The 27,790-nt window shown below is 41.5% G+C and overlaps 1 protein-coding gene across 1 annotated transcript; it reads right to left on the bottom strand.

Moving 5' to 3' along the window:
* Nucleotides 1-52: 52 nt before the first annotated feature.
* Nucleotides 53-25,147, bottom strand: shank2a (SH3 and multiple ankyrin repeat domains 2a). Its single transcript, XM_052530760.1, has 22 exons — nt 24,856-25,147; nt 20,973-21,187; nt 20,527-20,730; nt 20,073-20,144; nt 19,568-19,676; nt 19,144-19,295; nt 18,407-18,574; nt 17,615-17,731; nt 17,206-17,283; nt 15,621-15,687; nt 12,036-12,270; nt 10,920-11,059; nt 10,738-10,851; nt 10,585-10,660; nt 9,296-9,378; nt 8,358-8,482; nt 7,519-7,654; nt 7,198-7,278; nt 6,343-6,464; nt 6,028-6,142; nt 3,603-5,886; nt 53-2,610 (listed from the first exon to the last, which is right to left on the bottom strand). Exons 2-22 carry the CDS (start codon nt 21,168-21,170, stop codon nt 2,115-2,117), a joined length of 5,172 nt encoding a protein of 1,723 aa, XP_052386720.1. The 5' UTR covers nt 21,171-21,187; nt 24,856-25,147; the 3' UTR covers nt 53-2,114.
* Nucleotides 25,148-27,790: the final 2,643 nt, after the last annotated feature.

Genomic DNA, 27,790 nt, shown 5'->3' with positions numbered 1-27,790 from the left:
TGTGTGTGTGTGTGTGTGTGTGTGTGTGTGAGATGCATTGATGCACAGGAGCTCAACTCAAGCCAAATTTATTTCTCTGTTTTGTTTGCCATACAAGGTGTAACTGCGCTCAAACGCGCAAATCCTACGTAATCTTACGTTTTCTTGGTCACTGCAATGAGTTACTAGTTCCATTTTAGAAGATCTTACAACAACATTAACACCGTGAACAAGTCTTCACATGAAGTAAGCAAAGTAAAGCAAAATAGGTTGAAGTCAAAGGGAAAAAATCATAGCTGAACAATAAGGGATTGACCGTTCTGTAGATAAACCAGCAGTGTTTCATCAGGTGTTTTAACATTGTGCTTGTTTCATGACAGGGTATATTATCTAAATATACACAAAATGTATTATCCATAGTATAAATATATTGCTTTTTTGGATGTGCCATATTAAGAATCTAACAAATATACCCATTTTATTTAAACATTTTACTTTTTTGGCAAACCACACTTCGGTGGGAGCAATACTATTCAAATCGCATTTAGAAAAGGCAATATAATAATATAAATTGAAAATAGTCTCTTATTCTATTGTATGCTATCAGAAGACGATCTATTTTATAAAATGTCTATTTTCACAGTAGCAGCAGTGTATTAGCAAACCTTCATTCAGGAAAGGCTTGCGATGTTTAGTTTCCGGCCCACATTTCACTAATATTGTTCTTTATTCACTCGTCCTCAGAATCTCAGCAGCGGGTGATGGCGAACATGTCGTCTCTCGTTTCAGAGACATTACCTCCATCAATACTGCAGTGAGTGGCACATGCAAACCTCTAAATACAAAGTAATAATTTACTAAATTTTTGTAGTGTTTGTTGGCTAAGAAATATGGTTGCTAGTTGCAGAATAACAAAAGCTGCTTAATACAGCCTCTGTTGAAGAAAAACCCACTTGAACCACGGAATCGCTCCAAAACTCTCCATTGTTAAATGTGTAATTGATCTGATTGTGAGCTATTCATTCAAGCATACACTTAATTTTTCATCATAGTTTTGACCTTTGTAATTGTTTTGTTCAAAACTCCAATCATTCAGTCCGTTTGAACTCCACCACTTTTCTAAGGCCTGGGACACACTAGATGATTTTCAGTTCTTGATTTTAAAACCATGGGGGGATTTTTTTTAACAAAATAATAAATATAAAATAGTTTGTGACAAGTCTTGAATCTGTCCTTATAAGTTTTCAGAAATCTCATAGTCAGATCCACCTTCATCCAATCAATATCACAAACCACAACCAAGTCACAATATATCATAAAGCTCTGTCGCTACCTTAATGCGAGGCTATTATAGATGTTATGTGATCCATGGCAGCCGATAAGCACAATACTTACACCTGATTTATGATCTACACCACAGGCTCTCATTAATGTTCTTCCTCTCAAGCCTTAGTTATTTGTTTTTTAATTCTCTATAGCTTGCGCAATCTGCAGCAAGAACACAGAAAAATATACGTCTTGTATAGGGAAATGTTAGGGAAAGCATATGCGTATTTTCTAGCATTTCATTTTTGCCGACAGGATCAGATTAAGCTGTACGTGACTCTGTCCTCATTCAATCTCATGAGAATCAAGTAGCATCAAGAATGAAGAGCTGCTTCACTAGCGCCACCATCCTTTACACGTATCAGGAATATTAAGGGTGTTCCTGTCAAAGCCTGAGTGAATTTGATGTTTTCAGCTAACCTTAATGTATAAGGACAAAACAGCAGTGGTCTTCTTTGTATCCATGTTCTCTGCCACATACAGAACGCTTGCAGAAAACATCTGAAATTAAATGTTCCCAGAAATAGCTGTATCAAAGGGTAAAAAATAAAGGACCTCACAGCTCTGCTTGTTAGATTTGTCTATCTGAGACAAGCTGCAGACATTTAAACAATGCTTTTGTTAGAAAGAACAAGACCTCTTGTCTTGAAGAAGTGTTCCTGAGTGCAGTTCTGCATCCATGGTACTTACTGTGCCTCTGTCCGTAATAAAGGGCACATCGTCCCACACCTTTCAACAGATGCAACACAGCTAGAATGAAAAAAGCTAGAGAAAACGAGAGATTGATCAAGCCGAGTGTATGCCCCCTTTTATCTGTCCATGAGAAGTTTGAGACCCCTTTCAATGTTCATCCGGTGACCAACACGAGTAACACCCAAGTCTACAAGGTCTTCCTTTTGGAGGTTGGGAAGGTGGGTGCCGTCGATTTCATTGTCCAAGAAGGCCTTCTTGTGTTCATGCAAGTTCAGGCTTTCAAGCCAGTCGACTACATCATGTTTGGTCCAGAGTAGGACAGGTTTGTCGACAAAGGGCTTGTCTGAAGCCTGAAAGAGCGTGAGAGGGGACGGTGACTGACTGCTGACTGAGCTGAGGCTGTAGCATTGCTCTGCATTCACCATGGGTGGAGATGGAAGGCTAAACACATCTGTTAATGTGGGAGAGGAAGCAGAGGCTGGGAGAGACGAGCTATGCCCAGGTTCAGGAGGAAGAGAGGCTGGACTGGAAGCCTGGTGGGGCAAGTGGCTCTGGGTTATGGAGGGAACAGTGTTGCTGCGTTTGGTACCTGAGGCTTGGGCTGTCCACTCTCTGAGAACACACACATATAGAAAGAGAAGTGAGATGCAGAACAGGTTGTGGGACTCACTGAGTTTCATTAAGGAAGAGAACAAAGCTCTCTAGCTTCATCCAACAACAGCATTTTTGTCAATACATGTGGCCCAAAGGACACCACTGCACTGCACCCATTCAAAGGAATGAACACATCACTCAATTACGTTTTGAGACACTTTTATATCATTACGAACACATTAAATTGAGAATGAATTCCTGTCTCAGAATGTGCTCCCAGATCTTTTGAAGCAACTTACTTTGCTTTGACTCTTTTGTCTTGTTAGTCTGTTTCAAATTTCATGAGATAAACATTCAGAGAGTTTTCAACCAAAAATTATTTTAGTTTGTGGGCGAACAGAGAGATTAGGAGATAAAATGACAGAAGGATTCTATGCTGGGATTTTCTCAGTATTGTAAATTCACCAATTCATATATTTGTACGGAGGTCATGACTCTAGATATAGCTAAATTATACAAATATGAATTCTTAGAGAATGTTTGTTAAATCACATTTGTCCAATCCTGCTCCTGGAGGTACACCTTCCGGCAGAATTCAGCTCCAGCCCAAATCAAACACTTGAACCAGGATCAAGGTGTTCAGGGTTCTTTAAAATTACAGGCAGGTGTGTCCTGGAGCAGGGTATGAACTGAAGTCTGCGGGAAGGTTGGCTACCCCTGCAATACAAGATTACTTCATAGCTGGAACATTTGGCTGAGGTTTAATCTCTTTTCATTTGTTGTCCTTGATCTACCCCAGGAGTGTCCAATCCACACATCAATATACACAGCTTTCTAGTTCTAGTTCACAGTAACCTGTTTCTTTAGACAGCTTGTATACAGCTAGAAGTAAGATACTGCCCACATTTTTTTCCACATTGTTCTGATCTCATTTGATTATTTTGTGCAGGAATGTTGCTTGTTCAATAAATGGCACATGAGACAGACTAGGCTGTTATTGTGCTGCTCACCTTGATCCAATGCCTCTGGACCCTGCAGGCGCTGACCCTCCCTGTGTTGGAAATCTTTCCTTGTTCATATGCTGAAGTTTGGAGCTAAGCTCATTGATCACACTGGATTTAGGACCTGCATTGGGTAAGATTGGGTTTGGGAGCTCATGGTGGTCCCAGAGTTTAGTACCTCGCTGAGCAAGTTTTCTGCGAAGTTCAGATTGTGCTTCACAGCCCAGGGGTGGCAGAGGGGCTGTTCGTGGCTGTCCGAAGGACTCTATGCTCTCGTGTATCCTATCGTGTAAGGGGTCCCTGTAAAGTGCATTGCTTTTGTTGATTGTGGGCTTTGTTTTTGGCTTTGGTGGAACAGGTGGTCGGTCCACCAAAAGAGTCTGCCCATCTGCATAGTATATACATGTTTCATCAATTCCCTCTGATGAAAGAGTAGACATACTGGACACTGTGGAAATTGTACTGTTGGCCTCAAAATGATGGTCCCCATTGTTCCGACTGTCAGATTCCTCAATGCCTGAGTCTGTGACGGCCTCAAACATTTCTGGAGGTGGTGGAGGGTAGGCGTGAGGAGTTTTGCAGTTTACAAGCCCCGAAAGACACTTGGACTCCACACTGTCAGTTGTAGACACATGTGAATGATAAACAGGCATGGGTCCTCTTGTGTTATTATTTTTCTGCATGAGAATTTTTGCTAACTGGTCCTCAGGAACATCAATGCTGTTGGCAAACTCCAGAGGTGGAGGCAAGGGTTCAGCTAAGTCAAACTCCACATCAATATCCACCGAGGTCATTGCGGGAGGAGGAATGGTACAGGGAAACTTGACAGGCTCCTTCACAGAGGTGGCAGAGCTGACAAAGTTCCTTGTATGAGGTGGGCGGGAGTTGGGGGCTGTCAGTTTGACATTGGACTCAATGGGTGCACTGTCCATTTCTGGGGACCCTTCTTGTTCAAATCTATCAGGCTGAATGTTTACTTGTGGCTTGGCCTTATCTTGTGTGTGGACCATGAGGAGCCCTGCTGACTGCTGTTGTGATGTGTTGTTGGAGTTCTTTGACTGCTCAGGTGGATTACTTTCCTTTGCCTTTTCTGTTTGGTGATTAGATTCTCTTGTGTGTCTAAACAAACCCCCACAATCCTTTGCTTGACCCACTGCAGCTGTGGCAACAAAGTTGGCTTCAATATTTGAGCGTAGCTTGGTGTCTATGAAGAGTGGCTGGTTGAGGTTTGCTCTGTGAGATTCTCCTTTAGGTGGAGGAAGAGGGGGTTGCACGTGCTCCTTCAGAGCTCTATTACTTGCAGCTAGACCCAGAGCCAAGGGTGGACAAATATCACGAGTCTTTCCTAATGTCTGGTTTTGGAAATCTCCATCATTGAGACTGATGGGACCGTCTGTATTGGGGCAGCTCCCGGTGCGTGTTGTGAGGGGCTCAGTTGTTTGTTCTGGGATGGTAAAGTCAGTCATGTTGCCTCTGCTTCCAATTTGCTGTAGCTCTAATAAAGAAGCCGGAGGAGCCATAAGCTTCTGTAAACTCTTATCATTGGCAAACATGCCTTCATCTATGGACATAGACTGGCGTAAACGAGGGGTTGGGATAAATGGATCCTCATCTCCGAGATCCATCGATAGGAAGGCCGGGGAGTTCTTGCGTAATTCAAGACGCTTCTCACGGTCACGTACTGCCCCTGCAATAGCAGCTGCAAATGGGTTGCTCTTGATGACACTGCCGTCTGGATGTAATTGGTCTGGCTGCTCAGAGGCGCTAGTCTCAATTTCCATGCTACTTCCTCGGCTGCTTTTGCCACTACTGCTAGTCGAAGGCTCTTTGACAATAATTGTTGGTATTGGGATTGAACATGTTTTCTCAGGGCTATCCTCAACATTTGGCTGCTTTACCAATATACCCTTCCTACGAGCTGGTTTTGGTGGGATATACAAAGTTTTGCCCATTATGTCTGAATATGGGTTCTCTGGCACATGGGCCCTGTTATGGGAACACATGTTTTGCTGGGCAGCTGAAGGAGTTTGACAGTCATATTGTTCAAAGTTCTGACGATTGTACCCGACTAGATCTCTGTCTATAGTGTGGCATCTGCCTGTTGAGTTCTGTGTGTAAATGGGCTGGTTGGGCTCATATCCTTGCACAACAGGAGTATGGGGATTGTAAGGTGGGGATGGAGGAGAGACACCTGGAGGTGGAGGAATATCCTCAGATGTGTCAGGCATAGAGAGACTTCTGGTGAACTTGAGCAGTGGAGCTATCAGGAGCTTCTTTTCTTCTCCTGCAATTCCTTGGGAAAGAAACATGCAGCATGTTTAGACTAACACCTCAATGAGTTGCTTAGCTTTTGCTTAGTTTTTTTTTTTTTTTACAGTCACATCCTCACATCTTCAGTGGAGCATCTAAAGTACAGTAGCAAGGAAATATTTACCAATGGACTTTTGTCTTCTCATACAGCTTTTTGGCACACGAACATAACTTCCATGGGATCTTCCAGGAACACTAGGGGGAACTACAGCCACTCCTGGCCTTTCAGACGTGGACGGCTGCAAAACAAATTTATTGATGAGAGCACAGTCTGCACTTACAGAAAGACAGTTCCCTTTCGAAAGTGAACTCTCGTTTCCTATTCTCAGGGAACCATGGTTACATGCGTAACTTGAGACGTTTTATATATCATTATGCATCATGATTGTAATCTAAAAGTGTGGTTCACATTTTAAACTACAAGACAAAATAAACTTACATTAAAATCCATGGGTGTGGCCACAAAGCGACTCAAGGGGCGGGGCTTGATTGTGGCAACTTTGTCCAATGATGCTTTTTCATGCACAAGCTTCTGTGGCTGCACGGTCTCTTCAACTTTATCTGCAAAAGGCAGTTATGTCTGAGGGACAGGAGTAAAAGTTGCATTCGGTCTCTTACACAGGCATCAGTTCTCTGCAAGTCAGGCAACTGACCACAGGGATACAGCAAAAAGGAAAAAGGTATGCTTAGTGCTTGCATTGTAGTAAACATCAAACCATGATCAATTTCAGAGCCTTGGACAGCAGCACGACTGAATCCAGTGTTAAAAACGTTGACGACAAGAAAACAAACACTTCTTTTTTCACATTTCACTTAAATAAACCATATTAAAATTAGAAATATGATTTCCTGTAGTCACTGTCACCACCAAGAATATGATGTGATCTTACAAAACATTAACTCATCCTAACCTAACATAAGAAAGAAATATCACTCTCGCGTCGTGCATTCGTTCTGGGCTCCCCTATCAAAATTAGATTTGGGAATAAAGAAATATTTTTATTCACAGTAAAATAATGCAAATATACAACTTCATATTAAATCGTCCTTCCTAGATGCACCCAGCAACAAACACAGCTTAATCAATAGTGGCATAATGCTTATACCCAAACTTTGTGATGTTTTTACCTATTATATAAGGATCAAATGAACCAAACTGTTGCTTATCAAAGATATTCAAAACCCCAAAGGGCTGGATTTCTGGAATTAAACTCTAGGGCTGAAAAAGCAACAGTAATGGTGATGCTTAGAGAGAACTCAGTGAAATAACAGTGATTTATCAGATTTAACTCACCTAATTCTTCTAGTTCAGATGTCATGGACTTGGATCGCATTGAGAGTGCAGTTGTTGGGGCTCTTTTGGGCGGAGGAGGAGCTGCGAATACACAAAACATTTTCCTGTCATATACACACACATTACATATACTGTACACACCACTTCCACATCTGCACTGAAGGAAGTGTTGTGATATTATCCTCTATGTGCTTTCTGTGCAATTGATTCTGTACATAATTTATATTAGGTTGCTGATGTAAAGCTGAGCATTTAGTCACAGTAATGATTACTGATGAATAGTCTTGTCCTGACTACACACGTGCGATGAGTGTTTGGTACCTTTTTTATGTGTTTTGTCGTCTTGTTCGAGATTCCTGCTGACCGTCACCACTTTGAGGACGAGTCGGTTTCCTCCGTGTTTAATCATGTTTACGACCTGCCGGTGTCCCAGCTTCACCACATTCTGATGGTTGACCTGAAACAGAAATCACACTGCTCAGGATGTTTCTGGTCTTTATACCTGGAAGGTGAATGGAAGATGTTTCTAGTGCAGCTGCAAGTCCAAAAGTGTGTCATTTCTTAAAGCCTGTTCCTGCTCTTGTGAATTATTTACTGATGGGTTTTTCCAGTGGCGCCTGCATCTGTACGTATGAGCGCTTGGACTGATCTGAGAATATTTCACCAATTACGACATCCGTATTTAAAATCTCATGCAAATGAATCATTCTTCGGAGTCGGTTCTTTTCGGTGAAGTGGCCAAACCATTTTGTGTGAAGGCACCTTTGATTCGGTTTGTTTGGTTTGGACCGTTCTCTCACTGAATCAGTCAGTAAAAGAGCATCAGGATACTCAGGAGCAGAAAAGAGCATTCAACAGTGAAGATGTGAGGTGTGGAGAAGAGCAAATATCATTCATCTGACAAAACAATCAAACCCTATTCCACTGAAAATGTTCTCTGTGAACGCTGATATATAAAGTTTGAGTCAACATCGAGTCTGATTCACTTCTCACAAGAGTCAGTGCGATTCACTTTTCTTCTTAAGATTAAGAGATTGTCAAGAAACATAAGAATTTATATAACTTTACAAGGCAAGATGAAAGTTTGAGAAAGCAAAATCTGCTCATTTCTTTTGATTGGCGTGAGAGCGACACCTGCTTCATGTCACCCTGTTCTTTACCTCGATGAGGAAGTCTCCGGAGCGGAGCCCCATCTGCCAGGCTCCTCCGCCCTCGTCCACAGACTCCAGGTACTGCAGCGCCGGGAACGCCGGAGTCGGGATGAACTCCTCGATGGGTGTGTCTGCTGTGAGACCCAAAAAACAACAGAGCCTTCATGTTACTACGATGCCAACTTCATATGACGTCTGATTTATTTCTGTTGCATGCTCATACTCTCAAAGTACAATCTGACCCCAGATTAACTCTCAGGATAAAAGCAAACAACAAGGACACAGGGAGGAAGCTATAGAGGAGTGTGTTTACTGAAATATCAAAGCCTGTGCATGTATGTGTGAGTGTGTAGATTTCACAGAGTTGTCCTTCTGTTGGGCAGAGACACACCAGCTCTACACAAACCAGCCGTGACACCTGACAGTTCCCATCAGAAGTTACTCTACGACAATATAATCACGACCCGACGCTTGTGTGTCCTGACAAACTTCTCAATCTCAGATGATATTCTAATATTCATGATCAAAGCAAGATTGCAGTGTCTTCCAACAAAGTATAATTCGGCAACATGGTATCCATCAAAGCATGAACCCTACTGTATATTACATCCAACTCAGCAGGAGAATGAAACTGTTGCCCATTCACTATTTTTTTACTATTTACGATTTTTTTTTTTTTTTTTGTAATGTCTTTCAGATCCAAAAAGAATAAATCAAATGTGTGTGAGTGTGTGCAGTGTTATTGGCAACAGAATGTTCATTATTCTTTACCAATGATACGAAGACTGCAGACACCTCTGATAGTATATGTGTAGAAGTGTGTGTGCGTGTGTGTGTGAGAGAGAGAGAGAGAGACAGTGACTGACAACATTCATGTGCTGTAATATCTGCACGTGGTGAGAGTTGAATGTTTGATGAGGATGAGGATGATGAGGATGAGGTCTCACCTTTAGCTCCTCGCAGCACGAACCCGAAGCCTTCATTCTCCTGCTTCTGTAGAACCACAGTTTTCTGCTCGGTCACACAGTCGCTGTGGAGGAAATGACGCGCGTTATTCGAGCCCTTCATCAGCATCCTCCTCCTCATCCTCACCACCGCGAGGTTCATCATCACAGATCATCTGTATCGATCCCGCGATGTCCTCGGCGCTGAATGACGATGATCCGACAGACGCGTTCATTCCTCGCGTGTTTTACCTCAGCGCGCGTCAGACGCGACGCGACGCAACGACCGACGACGCATGTGTCACAGACGCGCGTCACATCTCTGATCTGCGTTTATATAAGAGTCTGCAGCAGATCAAACTTCCGTTTAAACGGGAAGTGTAGGAATAATAAGTTAACCTTTTACATTGCATTAATTACTGTCACGAGCCTGAATGTAAGCCCCTGTCAGCTCATGACTGAACAAACAGTGGATGAACAGAGATCATTCCTGACCTGCACATCTCCAGCTCAAACTGAAGTGATCACTAATCAGTTCTGTCAGTCCTGATTCTGCACTGATTTCTGCAGGTGAATTCAGAGAAATCTACACTGGATCTGTTGATCATCTCTCAGTAATCCAGAGAGCACAGGGACGTCTGCTAGAGGTCTGTTAGAGATCGGATCAGCATCTGCTGTGTTCACACATCTGACAGACAGATGCCAGTTTCACATTCATTATAAATCATAAACATCTTGAAGACATCTTCTGAAGGTCTACCTGACGTCTGAACGTCCTGTAGATGTATTACAGTTGAGTAAACACTAAAAACACGTCTTGCAGATGTCAAATAGAGTCTCTGATGGACGTGTGTTATCAGGGAAGTTTGTCTAAACATCTCCTGAGGCAGTTTAAAGCCTAACCGCACGATTACAGCAGTATAATCACTTTAACACTTGCTCTCATAGACTACTGCTTCAGTATATACGCTCTAACATGTTCAAACAGTTCATTATAATAGTCAAGATCTCAAAGACATCTAAAGCCTGCTGTGCTTCACAATTTAAGCATGCGTCTCCTGACTGAGGATGTGTTTTAATTAAAAAGCTCATGATAGAGGTATAAATTGTCCTTGATCTTGTGACATAAGAGTTCATTGTGTGTAAAACCATAACTTCTGAATAGTGAATCTCTCGTCTTTCTTTAGACTGCGTCTCATATTTGACTGTTTATTTCGGTGAAGCTATGCAGCACTATAGAAACCAAAGAAGAGCCGCTGTATGCTTTCAATCAGGTCTGGTTGAGGTCTCACCTGTCAATGCTGTCATAGGAACCAACAGTGAAATGTCTGAAGAGTTTTTTCCGGTCGCTGCGCTCCATCCTGCTCTCTGGTGAACAAATGACAGCATTATAAGAACATCATAATAACAGTCCTGTGATGGTCTTTCTCTCCGGAGGGACTTACTTGGCCTCTCTTTGTCAGGTTTGACAGGAATCTCTTCCACACACCTGGCGGGGAACCAGCCCACCTGTCCTCGACAGCATCCCTCCCAGTATCCTCCTTCACCGACGCTCAGAACTGGACACAAGCAAGAGTCAGGGAACATGGACAGCCGACAGGAGACATGGTATATCCACAGCACTGACCTCTGACCCTGTCATTCTTGTGCAGGGTGAGTTCTCCGGCAGTTTGAGGTTGGTGTGAGCGAACGACGACGAAGTGGCGTCCAGGAACAGCGCTGTACAGCTTCCTCCTGGAGCTCTGGCCGCTCGGCCTGCCATTGACACTGCAGGAGCACAGACACATCACTCCTCAAACAGCCAAAGATTCTCTCAGAACACCACTGCACCATTATACTCAGAACCACAAGTGGGTTAATAACACATAACACATTCAAAATATGACATTACTGTCATTTAAGTCACGGAAGAGCTCCCTCTGCTGGAGGAAGGTTGGAAATGAACAGAAGAATATGGCGCTGTGAAGATGAAGAGAGGTGTGCTGATTGAGCCTTGCTGAACTCTCTCTCTCTCTCTCTCTCTCTCTCTCTCTCTCTCTCTCTCTCTCTCTCTCCAGAGTCTGATAGCAGTCAGCAGATGAAGTGATGATAAAACTGAGTAATCATAGTTCAGCTTTCATAAAGTGGTAATGCACCAAAGCAAAGGCCAAAGTTTGAAAATGTAAAAATAATACCTGTCGGGAAGCTTGTATGCTGGCTTGAAACATTTACTACACCAGTAACAATGTGGTACATGCATTGATTTTTATTTTTTAGAATTTTATATTTTTTATTTAAAAACAAAAACAAATCAATGCATGTAGAACATTTTACACAACAATGGGTTATCAAAAGCATTAAACCAGTGTCAGTCTGTTATGCTAAATGATTTTTCCTGGCATGATGCCTTTTACTTTGACACGTGTGAACTGCAAAAAGGTTTATTTCTTTCTTCATTGCATTTTCTGTGTTCACTACACATGTCCACAGCTGTGATTACTTTTAAATCCTTTCTTCACTTTTTCTGCACTTATCTGACATCTGATGGTTCAGATCTGATTAACATCTGAACAAGTGAAGTGGGTTTCATTCGTTGGATGTGTTTGGATCATGCACAGAGAGTTAAACGTAAACTGGGAAGTGTTCTGTCCTGAAGATGAGTCTGTTGCATCAGTTTTCTCTTATAATAATTAAGGCAAGGCTGATTAATTAAGCTGAAAGTGTTAAATCTCTAGCTACAGTTGTTTGGTGAGCTGTATCCTACCACTTCTGCTCGTCCTCCAGACTGATGGACAGGGAATGGCTGCTCGGGACGGTCCTGGTCATCTGTCCCCGTGCGCTCGGGTCTCTCTGTGTCTTCTGCGGGGACAGACTGAGCTCCGGACTCACGGCTCGCGTCACCAGGTTCAGCTCACTGTTGGAGCGCAGCAGCCCTCGAGACACAGGAACACTGCTCTTCCCTCGCTGTCTGGAGCTCAGCGGCACCTCGGGGAACCGCACTGACACACACACACACACACACAGGAGACAGGTCAGCTGCAGAGCAGACCATGAGAAGTCCATCAAAACCATTGTGTGGGTGTCAGGCACAAAGATAAAAAAAAAGAGTAAAGTGAAGTCTGAGGAGGAAGACCGACAATTCATTAGGATGCATGTTATTTTAACAGATGTTCTGCTGTCAGTAAGAGTATCAGTGACTTCTGCTTAATATCTGCTCACATTTGATTCGATGGACTGTCTACTGACAGAAGGCACTTTACCACTTATTCTACTAACCCTAACCCTAACCTAAAACTGAAGAGAGACACGAAAGCTCCTTACAGAAGCAGAAGCAGTGTCTGGGAAACACGGTGGTGTATAGTAAGTCAAGCAAAAGTTCCCTGATCATCAGGTTCACATATTAAATAACACCCCAATTACAGGAAGAAGACCTGACGTCATTGTTGAGGAATATTCATATCATGAATCCTTTCACATGGTCTACATCTCTTCGTATTTGGGGACGTGCTCCATAATCATAACTTTGAAACCACTTTTAAATGTATTTATGTTTTTAAAATAAACAACGCTTGATTAAACCTATATACACTATATACACTAAATCTTTTCTTAAACTTTAAACAGAATCAAATGCAGACATTCAATTAAAAACTAATAAAACAAACATGAAAAACCGTCATCTTCATAATAATAATAATAATAATGCATGTATCGTGTGTGTTTGTGGCTTTGACTCTGATTCAGACATCATTGTCCATTTAATGTCTGTTAAGATGCAGATCATTTATGTTTCTTACACAAACTCTATTAAGTGTGTGTTTGCTTAAAAACCAGTTCCAGATTGTCCATCTTCCTGCCGGTCATCTTTCTTCATAAACACCTATCTTCAAGGAACGCAGTTCTCAACAGGAAAGATGTCCGCGACAGGACACATAGTCTGAATCCACCGAGCTTCCGGTGTGTTTTCCGGCTCGGTCCACTCTTCAGAAGATCCCGGATCTTCCTGCTTCTGTAGAACACAACACAGCGTTCACCGAGCTCACACTTCCACGGACGAGTCGTTTCTCATCCACGCTTGCTTCTGGTTTCACGAGGCAGCACACTTCCATGCACTGCTGAAGCCAGTAGTATAAAGATGGTGTTACTTCAAAATAAAAATGATAAAAAACACTATCCTGAAATGTCCTTGACCTATGTCCTGAACCAGAAGATGAAGGAAGCAGCTTTTAACCGTTCCCACTGGCTGATGATAGGCATCCAGATCTTCCTTTAACTCTCCAGCATCCTCACTAAAGTCTAATGTTAGCATCGTCTTACAGAAACACCTGTGCGTCATAAACACAGCGAGTCCTCTCCTCATCTCAACTGGTGCTCCTGGTAAACCACCTCATATTGACCAGCATCTGACCAGGACATCAATAAAATAACACAGACCAGCATCAGCATTATACATGTCTCTTATTTAAAACTAATGTCCATGAACAGACCTTTTGGCTGTGTGCTGCATGTTTTGTCTTGTATTTAAAAAAAAGCGACTTCAAGTCTTTTAGCACAATGCTTAGATAATATGGTAACTTCAACAAGGTAGTTTTGTTGACATGAGTTCATGCATTAGTTCAAATAATGCTGCATTAATAATGAGTCTAGAAGAACGACCCGGAAACAGAGAGAACTGAGAACTGAGAGAGAAGAACTGACCCAGAAGCTGCTAGCACAGAGACAGAGAGGAGAGAGAAACACAACACAACTACATCAGATATCACAGCGTCCAAATCCTTTCACGCAGCTGGACTTTGAGGGAAATCTGAGAGTTACGTAATGCTCGGAGCAATCAGTGTTTTCTCAAGAACACAGGATCAGATCGGGATCAATGAAAATCCTCTGGCCAAGCTTACAGTGACTGAAGTACAGTCGAAAGAGTGTGTGACATGAGGTAAAACATCTGAACATTACACGAGAGAAGAGCGGAGTCGTTCCTCAGAAGCTTCAAACCACACCAGAAGAGCAAGTTATTAGAAAGCAGAAGTGAAGTGGCATTTTATACACCATCTGCTCTCACACAGAAACATGTCAGGTCACCGCACTGAACAGCATTAGTGTGTTTGGAAAGATTACAGTAAATGTCTGATATTCCAACATAATATTAACCAATCAAAAAACAAACAAACAAAAAAGACGCAAAACTACCACCTGTGCACGACATGAGTGAAATGATTTCATAAATAAATACATGTAAAGTGCATATATAGTTGAATGCAATACATATATATATTTATGCACTTTATGTGGCGTTATGCATTTCAATGTTTACAGCTTTAGAAAGGTTCTATCAAAAGATGCAAAGCACTATCAGAGACGGCTGTTTATGAATGTTGTACAGTATATGATCACGAAGCAAATTGTGATGCCGAGGGTCAGGCTTTATTAAAATAAAATTCATTCCAATCATCTTTCTGTCAGCTCATGAAAACGGTTCACTGGACGTTAATCTGTTTTCTTCTTCTTCCCTCTGTTTTCTGGAAAGAGCATGTTACTGTGGATCTGTGTGGAATCGAGTGTAAGGAAGATCTTTAAATCATCCAGCAAACAGATCACACTCCCACAACGAAACATGTCAAAGAGCTGGAGAAAGTGTTGCTAGAGATGAAATGAGTGTAAATCAACACACCTCTCTCTGCGGTGCAGCAGGCAGAACCCATGACCCAAACGACGGCAGTCCCTGTAAAATCCCGTCCCTGTAAAATCCCATCCCAGATCATGAGGAGGAATGAGTCCTGCGCTGCTCTCGCTGGGAGATGATGAGCTCGTAATCCCTCGCTCATTCATTTACTGTGCAGCACAGCTGTGGGCCGCTCCGGGAAACAATCACGGATTATGCCTCCTCAGATATTTACTTCTGTTCCTTCTGATTGATTTATTCATGTGAGTGGTTGGCTGGCTCCGGTATAATCCAGCTCACGCAACGTTTTTATGAAAACAAACTCTTTAGGTCCAGTCAGCAGACAGGGTAGCACTGCTTGTTGTTGTGGGTTTTGTGTTTTGGGATAGTCCTGCTCTCTTTTGACCCAGTCCAGCCTGACTGACGGCTGATATCACAAATGTGAATAAAAACAGAAGTGTGTGTGCAATCAAATGAATGACCAGATACACAGGTAATGCAGTGTTTGTGATCCACTCAGAAAACAACAGCCCAGTTTCAGAGGAGAGTATCTCTGGATCATCGTCGCTCTTAACCCTGCAGCTCCTGGATTACTCCAGTCATTCTTCCACATTAACACATGCTCTCTCTGAGCACACTGCTGTCTGTAGATGATGTCTGATGTGCGGTTGTTCAATCAGATGCTCTTACCTATGTCACTTTCTCTGTGCTTCTTTATCAGCTCCGCTAGCTCGAAGTTCCCAGAGATGATGGCCACCTGCAGCACAAGGACAGAGACGCTTGCTCTGCTTCACATCACTGGTACTCAATGGTTTTATAAAGTTAAGTTTCATCAATTCATTACATCAGGACTGCCCCATGCTTCAGTCAAGTGACTGATGATATGATGCATGTCTAAAAGTGCATGAAAGCAAAAACACAACACGAGAGACCTCTAGATATGTTTTTATACATCTATAGATGGTACTGACAGCACTGAACGAACACAATCTATGCTACAGATTGAGATTACTGGATCATAACTGGATCCCTTTTACTAATCCAAATGAACCCAACAGAAACTCTATTTATTTCTATTTACAGGTTGATCAAGTCTAGCTTTGTTTAAACGTTGCATTGTGTAATTCATGATGTAGTATGTGTGCATGTACAGAGCGCACTATACTGGAGTACACGAGGAGCACATCTGAGATCATGAATGGAGGAAATGTAAAATCTCAGAGTGAATCATTTCCTTGTGGTGATTATTTTCATTCTGCTCAGTTTCTTCTTTAGAATCGTCTAATGTCTGAGAGACTCTGCACACGCGTGTTTGAGCCGTAATCCTCCCAGCACTTCTGACTTCTGACAGCAGATTTATACCTCACCATCTGCAGCCTTAATCACAGTTCATCCACAAACTACTGGAACACACACACACACACACGCACACACGCACACACGCACGCACGCACACACACACAAACGCACGCACGCACGCACACACACACACACACAAACGCACACGCACACGCACACACACACACACACACACACACACACACGCACACACACACGCACGCACACACACACAAACGCACGCACGCACGCACACACACACACAAACGCACACGCGCACGCACACGCACACACACACACACACACACACACACAGACACACACAAACACACACACACACACACACACACACCATCTATATTCCATAACAATTATAAAGTGGTTCTGTTAGTAAGGACTTTAGCTGAAGATCATTACGGGGTGTAATACAAAAACATGAATGGATAGATAATTCAGTTCATTACATTTATTCGTATTTCTAAATATCAGTGAATGGGCAAGTGTGTTTAATGATGTAATGAACAGATGTATTAGTGGACAATATTAAATTATGTGTTCACAATACTAACATAAAGCATACGAATCCTTATATTACTAACCTAGGCTACCACATGCAGAGTGATCCAGATATTAAATTACATTAATAATAATGCAGTTTGTTCAGTAATCTACTGTGAAATACGGGTTAGTTCTGTACAGTAAATCATTAGTGAATGACAGTGAGTGGCTACCAGCAACGGTTCAGTCAGTCAAAGTATCTTTTGAGTGAACTATCTGTTTAAAGATAAGAGTATGCAGTGATGCACGAGAGAAGCTGGATGTCCTTCACAGCTCGTGAAACACATCCAACAACACAGAGCATCAGGTGAAGACAGAGCTAGTGTTCAGATCAGACAGTGCTCGGTCCCGAGGAGACTCACGGCCAGCTGGACATTACCTGGAATGGACTCTGATTATTGCAGTTCTTCAGCTCTTTGTCAGCTCCTCTGACCAGCAGCACGTGAGCGCACTTCTCCTGCGGAGTCACAAACACAGCCTCAGTCTCCAAACAACACCCCTCCAGCTTCAGAGAACCAGGGACATTCAGCTGTATTCTGATAACAGCATCAGGATGCATCAAACTGATCAAAATGACAGTAAAGTCACAGTCCATGGTTACTTTCTCAGCTCCAGCTCTAACATCTATAAACACTCAGTATACATTCAGTATTAGTGTTTGATGCTCATTCCTCGTGACTTACAGCCCCACTGAGACACAGACACAGATTCTGTAGTGAACGTGCACTAATCAGATGAACACAAACTCTGTGTGTGTGTGTGTGTGTGTGATGCTGAGGATCACACACCTGGTTGTAGAGAGCACAGATGTGCAGCGCTGTGTTTCCCGAGGCGTTCTGAGCGCTCATATCTGCCCCGTAAAACAACAAGTGCTCCAGGTGCTGCACGTGCCCGTGTCGACAAGCCTGTGAGAACACACACACACACACACACACACAGTGACCCTAACAGAAAACTGCTTACACACAACAGTCTATGGATGAACCCAGGTGAAGTTTTTTTTTTGATTTAGCTCAAAACTAAACAGATTCATCAACAAATTTAAGGAACAGACACACAGTCTGAGATGCAGATCACACAGAAAGAGAGACAGACTTTTAGTAATCAAAAACTTCAGAACTGATTTTGCATCAGAGAAATAATAATTAAGTGTCTGACTTTGTGTTCTGCTCACCAGAGGGCGCCATTTCCCGAATGGACTTTTCAGTTGTAGCTCTACAGAATGTTCAGTGCTAGTGGTTTGGATTATGATTTCTTTTTCTTTTGCTTTTAAGGTGTTTATGTTTCTTTTTCATGTAAGATATGGGTCAGGGCTGACATTCATAGAAATGAGACCTCTAGAGTCCCTTATCCTACAAAAGTACAGCCAAATAAAAGACATAGAATACATCCAAACCAGATTTCTGCTTGTAAACATATTCTATGTTCCAGTGTTCAATCACAGTGCACTGAGCTTTGAATCTCTAGACTGAACTCTATTTAATCCAGAATATTCTCTTTAGTTGATGATGCATTACAGCTCAAAGCCTTGCTTCTCCTGGGACCTCGCCATCTTTAATAAAGCCCTGGATGAAGCTGACCTGGTGGATCTCATGCCAGCCGTTCTCGTCCTGGCAGCAGACGGAGGCGTTCTCGTTCAGAAGAAGCTCGCAGCAGTCGGTGTCTCCTCCCAGCACGGCCGTGTGATACAGCGCTGTCAGACCACGACTGTCTTTATAGTTCGGAGACGCCCCGAGCTCCAGCAGTGTCTGAAGAGCACCAGCATTCACAAGAAACACAACTGTAACACAACTAAAGCTTTTGTCACTTTGCAGTTCCAGTTCAGGATGGTTTAAGTTGCTGGCACTTTCCCTGAATAGGGCACCTTTGGTGTCCCATGATGAACGATGGGTGACATGAAAAGAGTTAAAAAGTTATTGTAATGCACTTAAAGAAATCCCTTTCCTTTTCATGGAACTGGCACCAAACCACCACAAAACAGGATCTGGTGCCCCCATCTGCAGAACTGAGAGTCTGAGTATCGTATCGTATCGTATCATGTCCAGGTTTTGGTAACAGGGTTACAAAACATGCAAACTACATACATTAAATAAACTGTATTAAACATGGCTGGTATATTTAGTGTAAGTACCTGCTTTTCCTAATCATTTGCTGAAAAAAATTGTTTACAAAATGTTTTGACACCACTGAGTACCCTATTTTGGGAAAATGCCAACTAAAACAGGTACAACAGAAGCGGATGGAACTAAAACCCATTAATTAATGCAATATTAGTCTGCTAATTGTAAACTAATCCTATCTCAGTTCAGTTGTGTACCTCGAGCGTGGCCTGGTTTTTGGAGCAAGCTGCTTTATGGAGCGCAGTCATGCCGTCTCTGGCCCTGAAGTCCAGATGAGCTCCTCCGTTCCTCAGGGCTTTAATAAACTCCACCGTGTTCTCCAGCTGAGCCGCGAAGGTGAGCGGCGTCTCTATAGCACACACACAGGAGATACGTCAAATCTGATATCTGCTTTCATTTTACCAAACAAATCCATTTCCATACCATAGCTTATAACCCTTTATTCACTGAAATTATGCATAGCTTTAAAAAGCTCATTCACTGTCACATGTTTAAAACACATGATGCCAACAGTGATACCCGACCTTGCGAATAGCGAAAAGCTATATATGACATTTTTTAATTGAAAATAATTACATTACAAACACAAGACGTTTATATCACTCTTTAAATCCCTGGTACCTCCGGTGTCCATGTCATGGTAATTGGGGTCCAAGCCTCGGTCAAGCATTTTGGAGAGCTTCTCCAGCTGATGATGTCGGATGTAATCTATGAACCTCCTCAAGTTGGCCTGGAGAGAGAAAAGTAAGATATCCTTCAGTCAGAAGCCATTATACTGAATGCTTAAAAGAGTTAGACACATAAATCCTTGTTAAGACTCCTGGGAGATCCTACTGTCACGCAACAAAACACATCTGTTCACAGTTAGATACATAACTGTGTGCTCCTTCAATAAGTGTTTTATTGCACATCAGTACGTTCTACTTTATTCAGATGATCAGGTCCAAATGTGCACAGATGCTGAAACAATCCTCACAGACTGCTCTAGAACGTACTAGACTGGCCATCTCTCTACCGCAAAAATCTTCTGTCACTTTGAATTATATAAAAAAGGATGAATAATTCAGAATTATCTCTGATATTTTAGCAAAAACAAACAAACAAAGAAGGAAGTATTTGCTCTCACCTTTGTGTGAAGTCTTGCAATCTGCTTGTCCTCCACACCGGGCCGGTCGTACAGTCTGGTTTTGTAGCGGAACTGTAGCATACAGGAACAAACAAGCTTCTCAGTTTTTCACATAGATTCAGTCATTTCAAGGTAACTAACAGTCACAAACCTCAGAATAAAGTCCTGATGTCCTGAGTGATGCTATATTGACCTGTTATATATTACCTTGTGGTACCTAAGAATCCACGTGAGACGGAGTGTGTGTTCAACTAGTGCTTGTTCGTATATTTCTCCTTCAAAAGCACTACTACAAAGCTTACACAGTTTTCCTACACATCACGTAACATAGGAGAGTATCGCAACATAGAAGTGACAAATTGCATTTTGTAAATACACAACATGACTGTGTTGTATTGCATTACTCTGCTATGGTTTTCGTCAGACCCTGACGGCTGGAAGGCGTTTCCTGTACCTCCAGTGATGGGCCGCTCTCACAGGCCAGCTGTGGATATTCACCGACGAGACGCTCTTCATCCAAGAAAGCACCGTTGCTGTCGTCGCTGGCCGGCTGGAAGAGGCCATAGTTCAGCACATCCTTCAGATTCTGACTCAGAGTACACAGCAGACGCTGTTTGGCCACCCACACGGTGGCACTGGGGTTAAACCTCACACACTTCTGTTGAAGAAGAGCAGAGGGACATCAGTGAGGGTTCAGTTCGGTTCAGACGCTACTGTACGTCAATCATAAACATAATCACTGGAAAATGTGGCCCATTTTTATTGTTTGTTATGCTTCTATTACAACTGGTAATTTCTCAGCAGCCGCTTGCATTCCCCTCAGAACAACAAAACCATGAACTGACTACAAAAAGAAGAAGAAGCAGGAACCAAGGCTTCGTAGAGTAAGAGCACACTCACGGTCTGCTGCAGGTCTGGGATGTTGACTCTAATGACCAGCGAGTGGCTCTGGACGTCCGTCATGCGGCTGACCGGACGCTCTGTCCTGATCGTCTCGTAGATGGCCTCCTCTTTTGAACTTTCTGAGCTGGATTCCTGAGAATATTCTGAACAACTCTGAGCCATCTCATCCTCGCTGGACGTGGGGCTCCGTGGCATATTCAGCTTCACTTCAGCTGAAAACCAAAACGTTTGGGATTGGAGTACTTCTGAGTGTTGCCAAGTAAAAACAAATCTCATCTACAGAAGCACTTTCCATTGATTAAAATCTATTAAGAATATAGTTCAAAAAAGATAATCATCCCCATAGAAGATCTACTCCACCAGCTGTCAATCTCAAGGGAAGATGATTTCATGCATGAAAACTGACGCTTTGTGATTACTATACAGTGATTGTCAAGTTGAACATTATTATTATTATGCACCACGCATACATAAAAAAAATCACTGTATATTTGTAATCATAAACATGGTCTGTTTACAATATTTAAGGAACAGCAGTGACATGTTTTGCATTTTGGTATCCGGGCTATTTCACCTGGTCATTGGGCTAGATTTGATTGGCCAAAGGCCTGGTTTTGTTACGCAGATCTGGCAACCCGTGCAGTTTCTGCTAAAGGTTGCAGAATGTAGGACGTGACACAGTGGAGCGCTTCCAAATAAAGAGTTTCTAATTGGAGATCTGCTGCACTCTTTTCTCATATAGTCCATTCATCTCTGCTGTCACTCCACACTCCACAGTCTTTACACAGCTGTACCTGATCACAGACTCATAGAGGGATTGAGACAGAGCCCAGAATCCCCTGCAAGGTGAGCAGTTTACAGAACTAAAGGATAATAAACAGGCCAAAACGAGAAATGTCATCAGAGAGAGATGTAGGTTAAGCTTCTGCTTATATTCCACTGAAGCAGAAAGACAGGATTAGATGAACAAGCTCCTCCTCACTGTACATAACCCAACATTACTAGCAGTGTCATTTCAGAGACATTTCATAATGAGGGTGTTTTTGTTAACATTAGTCAATGCATCAGTGATAATCAGGGCATAATTTTTTTTTTTTTTTTTTTGTCAAAATGTATATATTTTGCACTTTTTTAAATATTACATTACAGAAGACAAATAACAAATAAAAACATGAATGTATTATAAAATGTAAGATATTATATTTCTATAATATTATATAGTTTCGCAATATCATAAGAGAAAGAGTGCTGTTTTATCCCCCTGAATATCTGCACAATTGCAAATGTGATGTTGATTTATTATACAGTCATGGCCAAAAATATTGGCACCCTTGGTAAATATAATCAAAGAAGGCTGTGAAAATTCATCTGCATTGTTAATCCTTTTGATCTTTTATTTTTTTAAAAATCACAAAAATGTATCCTTTCATTGGATAATAAGAATTTAAAATTGAGAGAAATATCATTATGAAATTAAAAAAAAAAAAAATTATGTAATACACTTTGGCCACAATTAACAGCACTCTTTTATTCAATACTCTTTGTAACCTCCATCTGCCAGATGAACAGGTCTAAATGTTCTGCTATAACCCCTGATGAGGTCAGAGAACACCTCACAAGAGATCAGACACCATTCCTTCACCCAGAATCACTCCAGACCCTTCAGATTCCCAGCTTCTCCTCTTCAGTTCACTCCTCTCATGATCCGTAGGGTTCAGGTCAGGACTGGATGGCTGTAGCAGAAGCTTGAGCTCAGTGACACATTTCGGTGTTGTTTCTGAGGTTTGTGTTTGGATTATTGTCCGGTTGAATGATCCAAACATGGTCCATTCTAAGATTTCTAACAGAGTCAGTCACTCACTGATTTTTTATCTGTTGGTATTTGATAGAATCCATGATGCATGTGTCTACACAAGATGTCCAGCAGAAATCTAGGCCCACCACATCAGAAATACAGCTGTAGATTGGGGTGCTGTTTATCTCTGTGTTCACCAAACCCATCTGGAGTGTTTGCTGCTAAAAAGCTGATTTTTAGTTTCATCTGATCACAGAAGCCAGTCTCATTTGAAGTTCCAATCGTGTCTGATATCTGAAGATGCTTTAGTTTGTTTCTGGATGAGCTAGGAGAGTTTTTCCTGTAACTCTCCCAAACAACATGTGTTGATGTAGGTTCTGTTTGACAATTTTATTTTTTAAAGGTTTTCTGACCCAGAGACTCCACTATTTTCTGCAGTTCTCCAGCTGTGATCCTTGGAGAGTCTTTATCTGCTCCTCATCACACATCAGGACGATATAGACACGTCCTCTTCCAGGCAGATTCCTGACATTTTCTGCTGGTGGGAAATTCCTAATTATTGTCCTGATGCTGGAAATGGGAATGTTTACTGCTCTAGCTCTTTTCTTAAAGCCACGTCACTAATTTGTGAAGCTCAATCATCTTTTGCTGCACATCAGAAATATATTCTCTGTTTTTTCTGATTGTGATGAATGATTAAGGGAATTTGGGCTTTGTTTTCCCTCCTCTTCATATTTCTGTGAAACAGGAAGCCAGAGCTGGAAATGTCATGTTTATAATCACGCTGGAGTGCTCATAATTGTGAATATGAATGGGAATATACTTCAGACAAATTTTACTCATAACAATTTCTAGGGGTGCCAATAATTGTGTCCAACGAGTATTTGAGAAAAACATTAATTATATTAATTATATTAATTATATTTCCCCCCATTTTAAATTCTTAATATCCAATGGAAGTTTAGATTTTTGTGATTTTATTTTTACATAAAAGATCAAAAGGATTAACAATGCAGATTAATTTTCACAGTCTTCTTTTGATCATATTTACCAAGGGTGCCAATATTTTTGGCCATATTTTTTGACTGTATACAGCAGTTAAATAAACAAGATGTTTACAGAGTTGCATTGTTGTAACTTTGCACTATATTTTGCCAACAAAATACTTTTAAATAATGCCACAGCAAAACTTTTACATTTTCTACATCAATTCATAGACCAACACTTTCAAACATTAATCTAGTGGGATTATTTATGCCATGGTAACTGCAGTGTAAATGCATTCATGCCACCACCGAGCTGCATTACACAGTGTGTAAAAACACCTGAACCTCTCTTCAGACACAACTTTGGCTCTTCTGCAGTCACAGATCTTATTTATTTGGAAATCATTTGACTGATAATAGCCTTATATTGTCATATTTGAAAAGGTAGACATTAGAAAAAGTTGCCATGAAAAGGTAAAGATGCCCCAGAAATCAGTTTAGGTGAAAAATATATCCCCTAATGAAAAGTGTTTAAGAATATGAAGATGCCAATCAAATCAAAGAGGGCGGGGCTTCACTGCAGCTTATCATAGCTGTAAACATTCACGGACAACTGTTTACAACAGAAACCGTACATGACTGACAGGAGTATTATCCAGTGACAACTTAAGAATTTACTTGATCCATGTAATTCGTAATCTAAAGTGAGTAGCCTAAAATACTTAACTATTGACATAAATCATGCAAATTCTGTGTAATTAAGGCTTCACTGTTTAGTAAGTGGCCATCTGAGTGCAGGATATTTTCACCTTCATGTTCTGTATGTTTCATCACCCCAATGATCATCACCAAACATACCTACTATTATCATTTGTGCTCCTATTCTAAGCTACACAGATGGTTTTTAGTTTTTATTGCATCTGTCTCTTCATGCATTGCTTTGTGTCTTTTCCTTAAAAATTGGAAAAACATGGCATGTAATATACTGCATGTAAGAGAACCCCTTTACACATATTTTGCCCAAAATTTTGATGAGGCTTTCAGAACACAAACTACATTAAACTCAAGATTTAAAAAACAAACAGACAGTCGTTCATACCTGAAAGTCTTCGATGCTCCTGTCTCTCCGCGTGATGTAAGCCCTGAAGAGGAGAAGATGCTCTTTATTTGTACGGACGTGAATCAGATCAGAGTGAATCCTAATTAATCACTTCAGCAGAGGATCCGACGAATGACAACGAAGTGTTAGAACCTTTCATAATGTTCCGCACAAAAGCTCTGAGCACGTGAAGTTCTCTGAAAACCTGAAATGTGTGAGAAGTAGGTGAGATATTATTAAATGGAATGAAATCCAGAGTCGCTCTCGTCCAGATGATTCAGTTCGGGCCCCTAGTGACTCTCTGAAGAGTGCTGCAAATAACTCTGGCCCCGCGCCGAGGCTTCATCAGTGTGCCGGGTCTCCTCATCACAACCATACGGGCCATGATTAAGACTTAAAGGGAAAGAGCACTCAGAAATAAAGAGTCTGTCATCATCTGAGAGAACGACCTGCTCAGGACATGCTGTTACTCTTAGATAAAGGTGGACTGATGTTTAATACCAATATATTCCTCATAACTAATAAACGGTCCAAACCTCAGTCTGTCAAATGTCTGTGTCCTGAATGATGGGAGTTGGAACAAAGTACAAATGTAATGGATAACATGTGCATTTAGTTTAAGTTCCAGTTTTCTTCCGAACAGAGCCAGCTGTAAAGTCTAAAGTGGTTAATGCAATGCAAAAGTCTTCAAAGATGGAAGAAGATCCAGCATTCATGAGGTTCTTTAAACACACTGCTGGAAAACATTGTAAGAACACTCACACTGGTGTTTTTAACAGGATGAAGACTGGTTTGTGTGTCACTTCCTCCTCACCTGAGACAGAGCTCATTTTAAACTGGGACATTATTTAGGTCACCACAGAGAGAAAGAGGAGAGCTGGAGAGAGGACGCCTGCAGATCACACTTAATAATCCAGCAACGACTGAGCAATCAGACTCAGAAAACAAAGAAACGGTGGTTAAAATCAAAGCTTGTTTGACCAAAACTCACTCTAAGTGACTCTGAACACTGTGATTATTGCTTGGAATAGATGTTATACACCTGTAAACGAGAATCTGAATGAGTTTGTGTAATAGTAATAATCCTGAGTGATTGAACATCAGCAAACTGACTGTAAACTGTTAGAGAAAAACACCCGTTAAAGGGGAGGTGGGGGGGGGGGTGAAATGCTATTTCATGCATACTGAGTTCTTTACACTGTTAAAGAGTTGGATTCCCATGCTAAACATGGACAAAGTTTCAAAAATTAAGTTGTACGTTTGAAGGAGTATTTTTGTTCCCAAAGTTTTTTTGGAGTATGGCTCTGTGTGACGTTAGAAGGAGTGGAATGTCCTTATATGGGTCCTGAGGCACTTCTGCCGGAAGAGCGCGCTCCCGTATAGCAGAGCACTGAGAGCACAACAGACTTCACTGATCAGAGCGAGAGCGTCGCCAAATGTCACAAAAGAAGTGTGTTTTTGGTTGCCAGGGCAAGACAACCCTGCACAGATTACCAAAAGAGAAACAGCATTAAGGGACCAGTGGATGGAGTTTATTTTTACAGAGCATCAACGGAGTTGTGCAAGTGTTTGTGTTTGTTCCCTGCATTTCGAAGATGCTTGTTTTACAAACAAGGCCCAGTTTGACGACGGATTTGCGTATCGTTTATTTCTTAAGGATGATGCAGTCCCAACGAAAAAGGATCTGAATCTGACTGCTAGCCATGGTTTGTTTTGGATGTTTTATTCCTCACAGTAATGTCACAGCTTCCAAACGCTCTCAATGCAAAAGACTACTGGCGCTCGTGATTCTTTAGCTCCGCCCACACGTCACGCCTCTAGGCGCTCGTGTTTTTCCGGGAAAAATCGGTACAGACTATCTTTCTCTTATGAATATAATAAAACTAAATACTTTTTGGAGTTATGAAGGATGCAGTACTACTCTATAGGTACTCAAGATTAACAGGAGATTGAGTCAAAACGAGCATTTCACCCCCCCTTTTAAGATTGTGTGTCACTGGAAAAGAATTCATGATGAATCTATTTCTGCTTTCTCACCTCACATAATACAGACAGAATGAGATCAAACCCAGGTGAGTGTGACAACCAATTAACATTTCTTAATGCATTAGTTAATGTGAACTAACAATGGACAACACAACTTGAATTATTAATCTCGATTTGTTCATTATACATGCACATTTATTAATATTCAGTGTGCAGGTTGTTCTGCTGAACATAAAATACTTTGAAGAATGTGTCCAAAAAGTCAATGGGAATTAATGTGGACCAGAGAATCTCTTCTTTCGTACTGAGCAGAAAGAAACTCATAAAGGGTTAATGATGTCTTAGTTTGCCTTAGATGCATCAGTCGCCATGAACTAATCTGAATTGCATTGACTGATTTACATAAAGCTGTTTAATATTGTGTCATATTAAGCATTGAGCTGTAGATGAAGAGAGTCGTGGTCATGCACAGAAATAAAGCAGTCAATCTTCATTCTGCACGTTAGGTTAAGAAGTAATAACCTGGGTTACCATGTTCATTCATAACCTTTTTCCTTCCCATTTCCACCGAGGCGACTCAAACAGCAGCATGCAGATGGAAAGAACAGTTAAACACACACTTGATAGATTCAGTGTGTTTCATCTGATTGATTTAAGTCTAGTTCAACAGAGGAAAAGCAGAATATCACTCCAGGTAAAACAGCACAGGTTTGTCAAGCTTCAATCACAGAATAATATCCAGGATTATAAAGTTTGGCTCCAAACACAAGAGGGCAGCAGAGCATCATTACTGCCCTCATCACTGACCAAACACCTGCTCACAACAAACACGCCATAAATACTTGAAAAGATGACTATACTCTAACAACAACAACAAACACAAGCAAAATATTAAATAAAATAAAAATACTTCAAACTGATCCCCAAGCCTTCATTCAATGAGAAACAG

Source organism: Carassius gibelio, chromosome A18 (assembly GCF_023724105.1).
Source record: "Carassius gibelio isolate Cgi1373 ecotype wild population from Czech Republic chromosome A18, carGib1.2-hapl.c, whole genome shotgun sequence".
NCBI lineage: Eukaryota > Metazoa > Chordata > Actinopteri > Cypriniformes > Cyprinidae > Carassius > Carassius gibelio.
The sequence above is the reverse complement of the archived record's forward strand: the minus strand, read 5'-3'. Positions and strand labels throughout refer to the sequence as shown.

What these genes read in the sequence shown, in the direction of transcription:
- shank2a (XM_052530760.1), bottom strand. Translation starts at nt 21,170, where the DNA reads ATGCCACGGAGCCCCACGTCCAGCGAGGATGAGATGGCTCAGAGTTGT. An exon ending in CCACACCCATGGATTTTAAT is followed by an intron (nt 6,143 to 6,342) that starts GTAAGTTTATTT and finishes TTTGTTTTGCAG; the next exon opens with CCGTCCACGTCTGAAAGGCC. An exon ending in TCCAGAGGCATTGGATCAAG is followed by an intron (nt 2,611 to 3,602) that starts GTGAGCAGCACA and finishes GTGTGTTCTCAG; the next exon opens with AGAGTGGACAGCCCAAGCCT.